General features: G+C 41.1%; 1 protein-coding gene across 1 annotated transcript in view; it reads left to right on the plus strand.

Moving 5' to 3' along the window:
- Nucleotides 1-609: 609 nt before the first annotated feature.
- LOC121674883 (hedgehog interacting protein) overlaps nucleotides 610-13,780 on the plus strand; it is a 75,519-nt gene continuing 62,348 nt past the window's right edge. Inside the window, exons 1-2 of the mRNA XM_042049683.1 lie at nucleotides 610-878; nucleotides 7,769-7,964. Coding sequence (XP_041905617.1) covers nucleotides 612-878; nucleotides 7,769-7,964 — 463 coding nt within the window. The 5' untranslated portion in view covers nucleotides 610-611. The remainder of the gene's footprint in view (nucleotides 879-7,768; nucleotides 7,965-13,780) is intronic.

Here is a 13,780-nt window from a genome sequence, read left to right on the forward strand (position 1 = left end):
GGCACGCGCGGCCGGTGGATGCCGCCGGGTGACGTGCAGGGCGCGCGGTGGCAGCACCTCCCCGCGCGCCGCTTAAAAAGAAGAAGAAAAGAGGGAGCGAAACATGAGAGCCCGGGCGAGCCGCAGCCGCCGCCGGCAGCAGCAGCAGCAGCGGAGGGGGCATTGCCCGGCCCGGCCGCGGCCGCAGTCCCGCCGCGGGGACACCCTTCTTATGGGACGACAAGTGAAGGGCTGCTGCCGCCGCCCGCTGCCCGGCCCGCCCCGAGCCTCGGCGCCTCGGCGCGGCAGCGGCAGCTGCTAAAACCTGTGCCGCTCGCACAACTTCGCCGGCTTCGAGCATCCTCCCGCCGGGGCTCGGGGGCTCGGTGCCCCCGTTCCTGCCTCTTCGCGTCCGTCTTTCTGGAAGAAGCGGGGGTGGCCGAAGTGCTGTTCCTCCGTCGGCTCTTTAACCGCTACTGTTATTATTCTCCTCCAGACTTTCCCCTTCTGGGGGAGGGAGGTGGTTTCCTGATCTGAAGTGCAAAGAAAAGTCAGTGGGATTCCCCTCCTTCCTTCTCCCCCCACCCACCCCCCCACCCCCGATTTGGGTGCACTCACACGCTCCCTCAGGCATGATGCTCAAGATGCTGCCGTTTAAGCTGCTGCTGGTGGCCGTGGTTCTGTGCTTCTTCGAGGGGGATGCCAAGTTTGGGGAGAGCGGCGCCCGGAGGAGAAGGTGCCTCAACGGGACCCCGCCGCGGCGGCTGAAGAAGCGGGACCGGCGGGTGCTGTCCCCGGAGGCCCCGGGCGGCGGGGAGGCGATGTGCCGCGGCCTCTACCCCCGCCTGTCCTGCTGCTCCCGCTCCGAGGCGCAGGGGCTGCCGCACGCCGAGGCCAAGGTAGGCACCACCTGGGGCTGCGCCGGGATTTGGGGGAGGTTTTTGGTGGTGTGGGTTTTTTTTTTTTAATTTTTGCGCCGAGCAGCGCACCGGCCGCGAACCTGCCGCGTTCCCACGCGGGTGGGGGCGATGCCGCGGCGGGGGGCGGCGGCTCCTGCCCGGGGGGCGAGGGCGCGGCGGGAGCGCGATCCCGGTGCGGGTCTGGCGCTGCCTCGGGAGGCGCGGGGAGCCGGCGCAGGTCCGCGCCCGGAGGGGACGCGGGCGCCCCGCGGGGGGAGCGCTGTGCCGGCTCTACCGCAGGCTCTGCCTCCGAGTTACTTTTTGTCCACAGCGCCCGAGTTTCTGGCGGCGGCCCCGGCGCCGGTCCCGTCCCGGTGCAGCGAGGCCGGGCCGCCCGCAGGTACCGCTGCTGCCCGGGCGCGGCTGCGGGGAAGGGCGGAGGAGCCGGGCGGGCTCCGGGCAGCGGCAGCGGAGGGGCTGTGCGCTCGCCCGGCGGTGCCATCCGGGTTGGGTTTTTCCTGGGATGAAAAATCGTGTCCAGATTGCTCCACACGCTTACTTCGGGAGGAGGTTTGGGTAGTGACTGATGCCGGTGTACCAACATTCCGTGATCTCCGGCCGCCTCGGGGCCCGTGTGCTACTCACGGTTCCGTGTATCAGCGCCGAAAGACCCCCCGAAGTGTCCGCTGTGGGACCACCCCGGTCTCCCGGCTCTCGCCCAGGGCCGGTGTCTCACCAGGTGCCGTGAGATACTCTGCCTTTTCACATTACCTGGCAGCCTCTCTGCCCAATTTCAAGCTGCGGTCATGTGAAGGGAAGCACCTCCTCTGATCAGTGATTTTTTAAAATTGTCAAGTTCTCGGCATCCTTTAGCGAGTTAAATTCTGCTTATCAGCCTGTTGCTTAGATTTTCAAACGCATGGGTACCTAACCAGGCAGGACCGTGTTTGATAAGCTGTGCTGTGCTGGCCAGTGCTGCATCCGGGAGTAAGCACAAGGAGGGAAGTTGGTGAATAATGTCTTTAAGAATCGCTGCACATGAAATAAACAATCAGGTGTCTTTTTAAAAAAATTATTATTACTTTTCCTTTTCTTTATTGGTTTTGTTGTTGTTGTTGTTGTTATTGGGGTTTTTTTTTGTTTGTTTGTTTTTTTACATTTAATCCTCGTTTAGGTTTAATTAAGAATTCCTCAGTTACAACTCTCTAGTTGTCAAGGTCTGAGAGACTCTTGGAAAACTTGTGTTTCAGTCTTGCTGGCCCAAGCATAATAAAAAAAAAATACCCAGCCTGAATCGAATTTTTATGCTCAGTTCACGGTAGATTTCACTCCATTCTCATGTAAACAGCTTCTACGAATCAACATATGTGTCTGGGTGGTATCTCTCACTTTGTTTTGTAACAAAAAGCCATATTGCATCATTTAATTTGCTCAAGTCATGCAAATAGGAAAAAATCAATAGGACAAAAAGGGGTCGACTTATCCTCCTCCCCACTAAACTGCTGCCCACACACAGAGTCCTGTTGCTTATGGCAAAAGAATAACAACAACACCATTGTGTTTGTTAGTTGGTTCACTAATGGGTGAAACTGGAGAACATCATTCTCCTTCAGTCCCCAGCTCTGTCCAAATGTTCATGCCTTTTGAGGGAGCATTTGTCCTACCCCCTCTATTCCCAGATGAGTGAGAACTGTCTTACTGCAGGTTTTCAGCTGCAGATCTCTTTTTATTCATACCATATGCAGCAGCAGTTTGAGATTCAAGGCAGATATATTTCTTCATGTTGTCTAGAGACAGTGTCATTAAGCTCCTGTGTGATAATTGAATTAAACTATAACCACACACAGATAACCTGAAAGATCTAGCTGGAGAAAAAAGAAGGGAAAAAAAAGGAAAAAAATAATAAGGACTGGAAAATATGTCCTTAATTCACCCTGTTTGCAATGTCTCGGTGGCATATATGCTACTGAGATTATTCAGTGCTTGGAGACCCTTGTGGTAATTGGTTGAATGCAATAAACTGGAAGTTCAATTTTGGTTAATTTTCCATCCCCAGGCAGTTGAAGTGTTTATTCTCTTCTTACTATTACTTAAAAAAAAAATCTTTTAATTCCTTTTCAATGTTTTTGTTTCTTACTGACAGTACTAAAAACCTGATGTAAATGTGAGGAAGTGACCATATATGCCACAGTACCTATTTCTGAGCTGTTGAACCTGTTTTGTATTTTCTTTAAAATATAAATTACCTTTTTTAAGGTATGTTATTATACAGGGTTGTAAAATCAGACTTTTTTTCACCAAATATTAATTTTTATGAAACTCACAAATCCGCTTAATCATATCTAACAAACATATATGTTTAAAAAAAATGTCAAAATATATGTCGTTTATACTTGACAGAATGAGGTGGTCATTCTGTAAAAGACATGGCAAAGTATTACAATATACATTTGAATGTAACTTTTCTAAAAGCACATTTTTTTAAACTGTGTTCTACTACAGTTCCAAAACCAGCTTTTTCAAACTCTGTCACATACCTACACGATGGAGTGGCCATGCCATTAACAGAAATCTGAGAGCTGCCATCTTTAAAAAAAAAAAAAAATTGAGCATGCTCAATAGACATACTAATAAGAGCTTCTTGGTTAAGATGCTGGGTCTATGAGAATTTTTGACCAAATCATTGAACTGTGCTTATAAATGAAAACACCACCTGCAGTTTTGGGAACAGTAATGGAGCTACCTAAAGAGCAGATACAACATTGCGCTGGCACAAGTAAAATATTTGCGTCCTGTTGTTGACATTTACCTCTTTTACTTTTCTGGGAATATCCCCTTGTTTATGAAGGGCTACTGACAGGCAAAGAAGTCCTCTCTACCTTGGATGGTTTCACAGCCAAGGCTGTCAAGGAATGGGTGAAAAGTAATTGTTTTCAAGTGTGCCCTTTTACAATCATTTGTTTGCTCTGGCTCTTTCATGAACAAAGGCTATTGTTGAACACATCCAACTAAACAAATAACTCATCTTGGGGTCCCTTTAACAGCTGCCTTAGTACAATGATCTATTTAAATATTACCCTAAAATTGAAACTGAACTCTTTAATGACATAATCCAGCACTATAATACAGAAGAGGCATATGTTCAACTCAACAGCTGAACAATCTCGTCAGCACATGATTTTTAGACATAAATGCTTGTATATCAAATATGGCTTAATGCAATGACTTATTTCACTGTTTTTTTTCTTCTGTTAGTATCAAAAGTCTACTGCCTTTCTCAACTAGATGTGACAGAGTACACAGAACAGATGACAGTATTAATTGTAAAGAATTTCTGTCCATTGTGTCATCTTCTGTTTCTTCTTTGCACTCTTCTTTCTGTTGATAAACCAATTTAGTATGCTGTGCTTTCCTGTGCATTCCAGGATTTATCTTACCTTTCGTCTACCCATTTTACTTTCATGTGGCTAGAGATTAAAGGATGATCTTACAGATGTTGTAAATTAGTCAGCAGCAGGCATAATCATTATTAGGCATGTTGCAATAAATGTTTGGAAGTTTTACATATTTTCCAGAGCGCAGTTAGTTTAAACCACTGCAGTTTGACGGTTTCACATATGACTTTAAAAATTGAAGCAGGAAATTAGTTTACATTTCTTCAAAAGACCAAAGCCATTGTCAACCTTAAGGTCATTTTCAAAGTAGACATCCAACAGAAAAAGCTTCATTAAAATAAGTATTTCAGAATCTGCTTAGAACTGGTTTAGTATACTCCAGGATAAATACATTATCGATTTACTGAAATTCAGAATAGAGACTTGTCCTATCTCCAAACCAGTATAGAGTTACACATCAGACCTCACACAGAGCAAATGTTACCACCCTATTTTGCTTGAGCATTCTAAAAGTTAAGTAACATTGTACTTGATATTCAAATAATTGATTGACTCTCATTCCTTAATCTTCCGATTAGCTATTATATGACCAAGATTCATTCCAGAAATGACATGAGGGGGTGAATTCCTGTGGTTAATTCCTGGATAGCAGCTGCTCAGGGGGATTAGGATCCTTTTGTCTTAACTTTGAGGACTGAAATGTTGGCAAGCCTGTATCACCAGGCAACGTCAATTACGTTTTCCACAAGAAACAGTAAATTAGCTTTGCTATCCTGTAATTTATTTCCCCTCCCCCCCACCTCCACAATGGGTTCTGGAGTCTTCCAGCAGAAGTACAGTTTTCTATCTGCATCTCTGTGGAGTTAATTCAATAAACACACTATTTACCTAGTAACACCTTGTGTTTACTTGTACTTCTAAACACACCATCACACTGTTACCACAAGAAAGCCCGAGATGAACTCCCTGATGAAGACTTCTGAGACTTCTGCAAACCAGGTGATACTACTGCATGTAGGCAAGTACTTTGAAGGGTCTGTACTCACAGTCCTTTGGTGGAAACACCAAAATGGGTCACTTCATCCTTACTTCAAGAGACAAGTGACATGATGTTCTTAAAAAGTAGCATTTATGGATAGTGTTTTTGCTCATCCTTCAGACTTTGTCCTGTTCGGCAAACAATGACCTGATTGAATTATACAGGCCCCTTCCCATCAGAATCACAGCATCCCTTAGGAAAGTCCAGCTAATGCAGAATATTGCCTCAGCAGCATGGATTGCTGCAAGCATGTCAAGTCTCTTCTCTACTACCTGGACTGCAATCCTAGGCAGAATCAGTCAAGTTCAAAGTTATAGTTGTTATGTATTTTGGTTATAGTTTATAGTAGTAATCATTATATTTTTAGTTCTTGTCTTCAAGATTTACCATATCTAGAACATCTGAAACTCAAGGAAGAAGTCTAAGGTTAACAGTTCTGCTGCTGTGGCCCAAATGAGCAACCTAGCAAAAAGAATATAAACTTTTTCAGGGAAGAAGAGCCTGTGGTTCTGGAAAAAATTCCCCAGAGAATTCAGGACTTTTGCCATAAATGCAATTGATTACTGTTTCAAAGCTTTAAAAAAACCCCAAACAAATAAGGACAAACCCTTTACAAAATATGTGAGACAATTGTATTCTCAAGAAAGGTTTGAAGAGGGATAATAAACTATATACAGCAGATGTTAATCACATTACTGACCTGCAGGTGATTTGAAGCTGAGGGTATTTTGACAGCAGATATTCTAAAGAACAGAACATTTAATGCATTTAGTGTTCCTGGCAAACCTGGAGGAATTCTTTTTGAAGCCAATGGCAGCACATCCAGAATAAGGGTGGAAGCCAAAGGGTGTTCTAATCAGTGGTCCAACTTCCAACACTAAACTTTAGCGCGCATTTCAGATGGTCTTTTGACAATATATGTATGGTAAGACAAAATTTTCCTGGATAGAGTTTGCCATATATTGGGTAATATTTTGAGTACATATCTGCTTTAAACAATGGAAAGTGCATTTCTCTCAAGCGTTTGAGGTCTATGTAATTATGACCCGTAAATAAAAAGCTGCGTTCAGACCTGTGTTATCAAAGTACAGCATCCCAGAAGAGAGCTGACCTGTGAGACAGCAGACTCAAGCGTATCAGGAGTGCTCCTGCCCTGAATAACTTGTTTTATCAACAGTAACTTAGATAATTCCCTCTAATGTTACGTGGCAAGGGAATGACATTGGAAAGTCCTTCTGCAAATCAGCTCACAGATACGAACTACAGAAAAACTAGCAATATTTTCAAATGTGTGTTCTGCAAATATTTCCAAATTTTACAGAATACAAATATTTACCACATCAATATTTCTTAACATAAGTGTGTTACAGTCTTTGTTTATAACTGCGTATAGAAACAGCAGAAAGAACCTGAGCTTTGTTTTTGCACTGGATCAGATTCAGTCCCTCTCAACGGAGAGAACACATTTCCCACTGCCCACCATTGGGATGAATGATCAAAAAAACAATCCATGTGGTTAACAATAGATTAACAAAGTGCACTGCATTCAAAAGCTAATAAAGACAACTACGCTGTTTTCCATTATTTTTCACGATTTGATGACATTGCACTCCTTAGCCTCCTGTGTTTACTTAAACACATCATTAGTTGTGGTTTCATGCCTCTTTAAGTGCTATGCATACATAATATATGCTTTTTTTTAAGGACAAAGTTACAGTTTCCATATTGACACAAACAAGATGTTACAAATTCTACTTTTTCACTTATAATAGAAAGATATGTCTGAAAACATACAGGGTTTCCCACCTCCAAATAGTGTGCTTTAGAGAGAGCAAAGAGCAGAGCAGCATTTAAAACATGAAAAATCCATGGCACCTGCTGAATTCCACAGCAGTCATTTCAGCAGCCGGGCTGTGGTGTCGTTCAAGATACACCTATTTTACAAATACCTACACATGGTTTTCCTGTTGTGTTTTTATGGTACAATTTTAATTTCTAGTCTCTAAACTCGAGCAGACTACCTTACAAGTTAGGTTTTTCAGTATTTTTTGTAAGAGAAGTGGGTAGAAGGCCTGCTGCTGTAACTCCTTCTTATATAAATGATCCTTCTAGTTCAGAGATTGCCTATGTGATGGCAGGCATGGGTCCTTAAAAGAACTTAAGTATTGTTATTCTTATTTGAGAAGCAAGGTCAGATAAGAAATCTTATAGAAGATTCTGTAAGAATCTTTTGTAAGAAACCAGAGAAATTAAAATCTCACTGTACCAGTGGCATATTGCACATTTCATAGTAATAACTTTTGCACCTCCAGAACGGTGACATCAGACGCGATGCATTGATAATAACTGTATTGGTTCCACTAGTATTATTTATGGCATTAGGCCATGCAATCTTTCTGTGTGTAAGATGGGGACACAGGTCACACATTTACTTGTCTCTGGTTTGTGGCTTGCAGGTCCTTTCCGTTACCAACAACACAGAATGTGCGAAGCTACTGGAGGAAATCAAGTGTGCACACTGCTCACCTCACGCTCAGAACCTATTCCACTCACCTGAGAAAGGGGAAACTCCTGAAAAAGAACTAACGCTTCCCTACCTGTGCAAAGACTATTGTAAAGAATTCTATTATACCTGCAGAGGTCACATACCAGGTAAAACTCATAACAAAATACGGGGCTAAAGAGTGTCCTGATATGTTGTTATTGCCTGAGCGGTCATAGATCCAGCTTTTAACCAGGAAAAATCCCCATTGATATCCAGGGGAATTTGCCCAAGCAGAGACAGAATGTCTTCATAGCAGATCTTGCGTAGGGAGGTAAATATTTTGAGTGCTTTCTTGCCACCCTCCTATTAAACTCGCCATGAAACACGCATGGTTTGATTGTTGTCAAAGGCACCTGAAGCTACTACCTTTGCTGAAATATTAGTGTGTTAATTCTAATCATGCAAACAAGCAGCTGGCCATCCAAAAGGCTATTCTAAACGATAGATTGCTTTAAAATGCAAAAAAAAATAAAAGGTCCTGGCTGGTTGCTGTAGCCTCTAAAAGCTGATGAGTAAAGTGTTTTTTCTGGTTTTGTTACCCTAGAAACTGATGTTTTTTCCACAGGGTTTAAAGCCCATGGAAATCAAAGGACCCTATTTGATAGACTTCTGTGATCTTTGAATCACTTCCAGTGTGCTGTTAACAACCAAATTCTTAACTTACCTAACACTTCCTCACTGTAGTCAGTAGAGTTAGCTGGACATAACCAAAAGAAGAGCTTGCCTTGTGTTGTCTGAGGCAGTCACCAAATGTGTGCTATCACTTGTAACTATATCAACAAAATAACCGCAGAAGATGGCTCTTTTCGAAACACTGTCTTAAGACACTATTATGTTAAATAACATCATTGGTATTCCCAATAGTAAATTATTTATATGTCTAAGACTGTCATTTTTAAACTATGCTTTTTTCCCTGTCCAAACACTTCCTATAAACAATGCCACACAGGAGAAAATAATTAAATTGGTTAAGATTTCTTTTTTTTTTTTTTTAAACTAGCAACACAGACTGGTATAAAGGACTTAAAAATGAGATGAAGAATGAATTTGTGAATAGTCACTTTTAACATATGAACACAGCTTTGTAATATAATATAAACATGTTTGAGTAAAGGGGATAGTTTAAGTGGATGGGATTTGGAGGACGGTTTCTTAATTGCATGTGTACAGTGTGTACTTGTTTTCTCTGAAATCCCAAGGGCGCAGGGATTTTTTTGCAGTGTTCTTTTATTGATTTGAGAAAACATTTTGAATTCACTTTTTCCCTTTACTGTGCTTTAACATGTATCTCAACCCATTCAAATATGAAAATATTATTATTGTCTTTATAAACTAAGAGATGTTTCTAAGGCTTTCTTAAACCAGCTGTTTCTTGCTCTTTATCACATTCCCCAAAGCAAAGCAGAATAGATCATAGTTGCCAAGACTGCCTGCTGAACAGCGATAACAGATTAGATATTCTAAATGTTTGGCCCATATAAGAAGTCAGCACAAAGACATTTTTGACATGAGTTTGTAGCTAGCACAAATGATTTTCATATTTTGCAGAGCGAGACCCTCAGAGTTGTTTTGTGAAATTCTGTGTTTATGAGGAAACAATTTGTTTAATTGAAAAAAGTGAAAGAGGGAAAAGGGGGAAAGAAGGAGGAGGTGGAGGGAGGGAGAATGAGAAAAGTCTGAGCAGCACAGGAGCTACAGCCACAGGAACCTTGCTCCTCAGATCAACATATGTGGTGACGAATGACAAATTTATTTTTCTACAAAGTTTGTGTATATGTAAAACTGCTGAAGTGCATCAAGATGTCAAGTGCTTTTTGTGACCACCCAGGTTGCCTTGAAAGATAACCAGATGAAAGCATAACTTTAGCACTGGGCAGAGCACTGTGCTTTGCAGGAAAAGAACTTACATACTTTAGCATCAGTTAAAATAAGACTTTTCCTACATCAATCAGATGCTAATAATCATTCTAAATACTTGTCCTGAAAGTATGTTGTACTAACAAAAACTTGTTGCATGCTTACATCTACCAGCAGGATTAATTTGGTGAGTTGACTGGTACTCATGGTCGTTGATACCTATTCTAGGATTTCCCAAAGGTATTAATTAAGATTCAGGTCCCTCTTTTTGAGGAGATGGCCTATAGAATCTTAATATAGTTTCAGAGTCCTGTACATTCTGAAATATAAGTAATTAAAATAACTTATTTGGGGGTTCTGTTTTCCTTGTGAGATGTGTATATCTATAATAATATTTATTGCGAAAGAAAGAAAAAAATAGAAAATGTGGAAGCTGTGTTTTCAGCTTAGCCTGGAGGATTTAACAAAGAGTTGAAAATTAACAGGCCCCCAAACCCAAGGTCTCTGGCAATGATTCACTGTGCATTTGTTAAAATGTCGAATAATTACTCTTCCTCCATTAGGGAGTGCTAATTGTTTCTGAACACCAATACAGCAGAGTTTAAGGAAATCGCTGACTACAAAAATAATTTTATCCCTTAAGTCCTGCACAAATGAGAAATATTATTAACAGTTTAAGATAGCAAGCATCTTTTCTGGGATTGAAATTTTAGGAGTACATATTAACCAAGAAGGCTGAGAAATTATGCATCAGTTTTTTTCATGAGTTAGCTTCAAAAATTCCTTTATTGTTCTGTCTCCTGCAAAGATGAAAACTCTAGCAGATCCTTGGTTATCTAATTTGAAGACAGCAGTTTGCCCACCAGTTATGACTGTATCAGAATTTCCATTGATTTCTTTAGGAATATTGAGAGAAGAAGTGAACCCTATTCCTTATTCAAGCAGAATAATATCAGTAGCTGTTAGGATTGTATGGATATGCAGGAGGGTGTAATGTTTCACAAAGAGCATGAGATTAGAGCTTCCCTGCTTCATTCCAGATAACTGTTCTGATTATTTCTCATCTGATCTTTACTGCAAGCCTCAGTTTAAGTGATTATTGATAAGGACACTCAAGTTAAGTGATTTAATGAAGTGTCTTCAGTCAATATGAATTTTAAGTTTTCCAAGGTCATAAGGGAAGACTGTCAACATTTATTACTAATATAGCTAGTAAAGAAAAGCACAGCTGATTTTGCCTTTAGACATAAGCAGAAACTTGATCCATGCCATTGGAAGTGGCATATTTTAAGGAACAAACCTGTGCCACAGTCACGGTGCCATCCAAGGACATGGGAGAGATTTTGAACTATCTGGCCTCCATTATCTTCATTTGAAGAAATGGATTCCAGATGATTGTGGGTGAATTCAGATCCAGGCCCAGATCTGAATCCAGGCATTACCAGAACAGATGCTTGATAGGACTTTTCAAGCACCAAACAGGGTGTTCCAAAATGTTGGAATTCTAGCCCAAAACACTGTAATTCTAAGAAATTCTACAATTCACAGAGCACTTACAGAAGTTCTAACATGGCTGATTAATAGTCACAGTCAACTTGGTCAACCTGCAGAAAAACAGTGGCTGGTAAATTTGCTGCTGGTAAATTTGCTACTGGTAACAAGAGCATGAAGGGGATTAACCCTGGCCCTGCCTGTGTGCAGGAACCTGCAGTGTCTGAGCAGGAGAAAAAGGTCACCAGTCACTTGCAAACCAGTTGGAAATTATGTGAGCTACCAGTGGACTCAGTACATTTTGAAACAATCAGTCTGAAATCATGTCTTTGATTTGGTTTTCACTGGCAGTTGAGAAGAGAAGAGAATGGGAGGGGTTTTGTGAACAAATTCACATCTAGGTGCAAATCAGAAAAAAAACCCCAAAACAGGTAAAGACTTCTTTGACACAATATTGAACTGTATTCTGTCACAGCAGAAATAAAGCAGGTGAGCCTGACTTCCAGATGCCCTCAGAGGCAGTATAGGTCTACTCCTGTGTGCAGTGCAAACAGGGGAGGGAGTGAGTAGGAACTTGGTGCAAAAACTGAGACACGTGCTACCACGGCACTGGAGCTGTGTGTCAAAGAGAAGAGGCAAGGGAATGGGTAATCAGGGAATCCAGCAAAGTGGAATTTGGTGAAGGTAGGATAGGAAGGGAGATACAGTGTGAGGAACAACTGACTGCAAATACAAGTGGAGAGAGGAGGTGGGGATCAGCTGGGAGCAGTTTTCCTTTGAAAAGGCTTTTAATCTTGCAATTTATTCCCACAGTGTTTTATAAAGGCGAACACAGAAAGCCTTCACTGTAGCTGCCTTAACTGAAAAGCCTGTCGTTGGATTCTTGTTTGCAAGACAGAAAGTTTAGCATAGAAATGCAAGCCTGTGCAAAATCTGACACTTAAACATGATGTTTAATCTTCCTTTGTGATTTCAATTTTCTTTGTTAACACAGGCACTGCTCTGTCAACACGTACACAGCTGGTAGGAAATTTGTAATAATATGTATGAGTCTTTTAAAATAAATTAGTAAGTAGAGAAATTCACACAGGACGGAGGGTTGCAGTCCCTATTACTTTTTTTTTTTCTTTTCTCCAAACAATTCTAGTGCTTAGGGGCACTTGTCAGGGACCATTCTTCTGGACACTGTACAAACCGAACAAAATGGCAAACTGTACACTAAAGACCTTACAGTCTAAGCATAAGAAAGAAGACAATAAATGGCTACAAGCAGATAGGAGAGCAGAGGCAAATGTTCCTCTAAATGTCCTCAGTGAAGCTGTTAATATGTTAAATGGAGCATATATAACACATGGAGATTGGTTTTTTCTAAATTACTATGGTTTTTATAGAAAAAAATAGCAAAATTCCACCCTTAATGCACAGGTGAAACTGTATTTACAGAGGTTACATTCCTTCCAGTAATGCAGCATTTTTCATAGTTTAATTCTAACTCCACTTTTTTACACGCATTTCTAATGAAAATAGTCCATAAGCCTTATCCTTTCTTGAAACCTGCTGATGGCTTTGCTAAACAGCAAAAGGCAACTGCAGTGCACCATGCACTTTAGTGCATGATAAAATATCTCATGAGGCAAGGAGATTAGTCTTACATACGAGAAAAGGCATTGCACTGGTCAAGTGAGTTTGCATCTGATTGTTATTTGCAATGGACATGTACCGAGTGAACAATGTGATCACAACATGATCTGGGTTGTCCTGACTAAAGATAACACTCAAGACAAGAGAAGTTTATCTTTAGTAAATAGTAAATGGTATACTTGGAAAATTCTAGACATTCTCAGTAATCATACACTTCTAATTTGCTATTGCATTTTTTTTAATGACCCACTGTGCCTAGAAAAATAAATTATTAAAGACAAACCCCTGTATTCTTAAGTCAAATAATTCAACAGCAAGATTTTAGATTACCTTTGATTTTGGCATTATATCTACAAGCCTTGGAATACTACTCTGTGATTATATCAGAGTTCCTCTTCAGTTGTTCCACTTGAAATTACATCTCCCATTTTTTCCAAATAACTACTATAAATTAAAAGCAGCTCCTCAGAGATGAAATTTACTGAAGCTCCAAATCACGGTAATTAAACTTTTACAGCACAACACTCTACCATGTGTTTCCAGATATTATTTTATGGAAATCAAAGGCAGGCTTTGTCGTGTCATTTTTCCAATATTTTTAAAGGAAGATGTATATGAAAAGAAGTATAGTTGGGTGGGAAAGGCTTTTCACTCCACAAAAATTCTGGGATCTAAAAAAATTTTCCTATTCCACATAAGGAAGAAATTGAACTCTTTCGAAATTTTCCATGAAGAAAGCCACAGAGAGACCACCCCAGGATAGCTAATAAAGTCGTTGTTAGGACATTTACTTGGGAAATGGGAGACTTAGGGTCAAACTCTTGCCTGACAGATGAGGGGCATTGACCTGAATATTCCTCTTCCTAATGAAACACCCTAATTACAAGACATTGGAGTATAGTGATACAAGGTTTGCTGTCTGGTTCTGTCTTTT

This window comes from Corvus kubaryi, unplaced genomic scaffold, assembly GCF_017639235.1.
Source record: "Corvus kubaryi isolate FWS band 111438036 unplaced genomic scaffold, C.kubaryi_AGA036_p1.0 71, whole genome shotgun sequence".
NCBI classification, from domain to species: domain Eukaryota; kingdom Metazoa; phylum Chordata; class Aves; order Passeriformes; family Corvidae; genus Corvus; species Corvus kubaryi.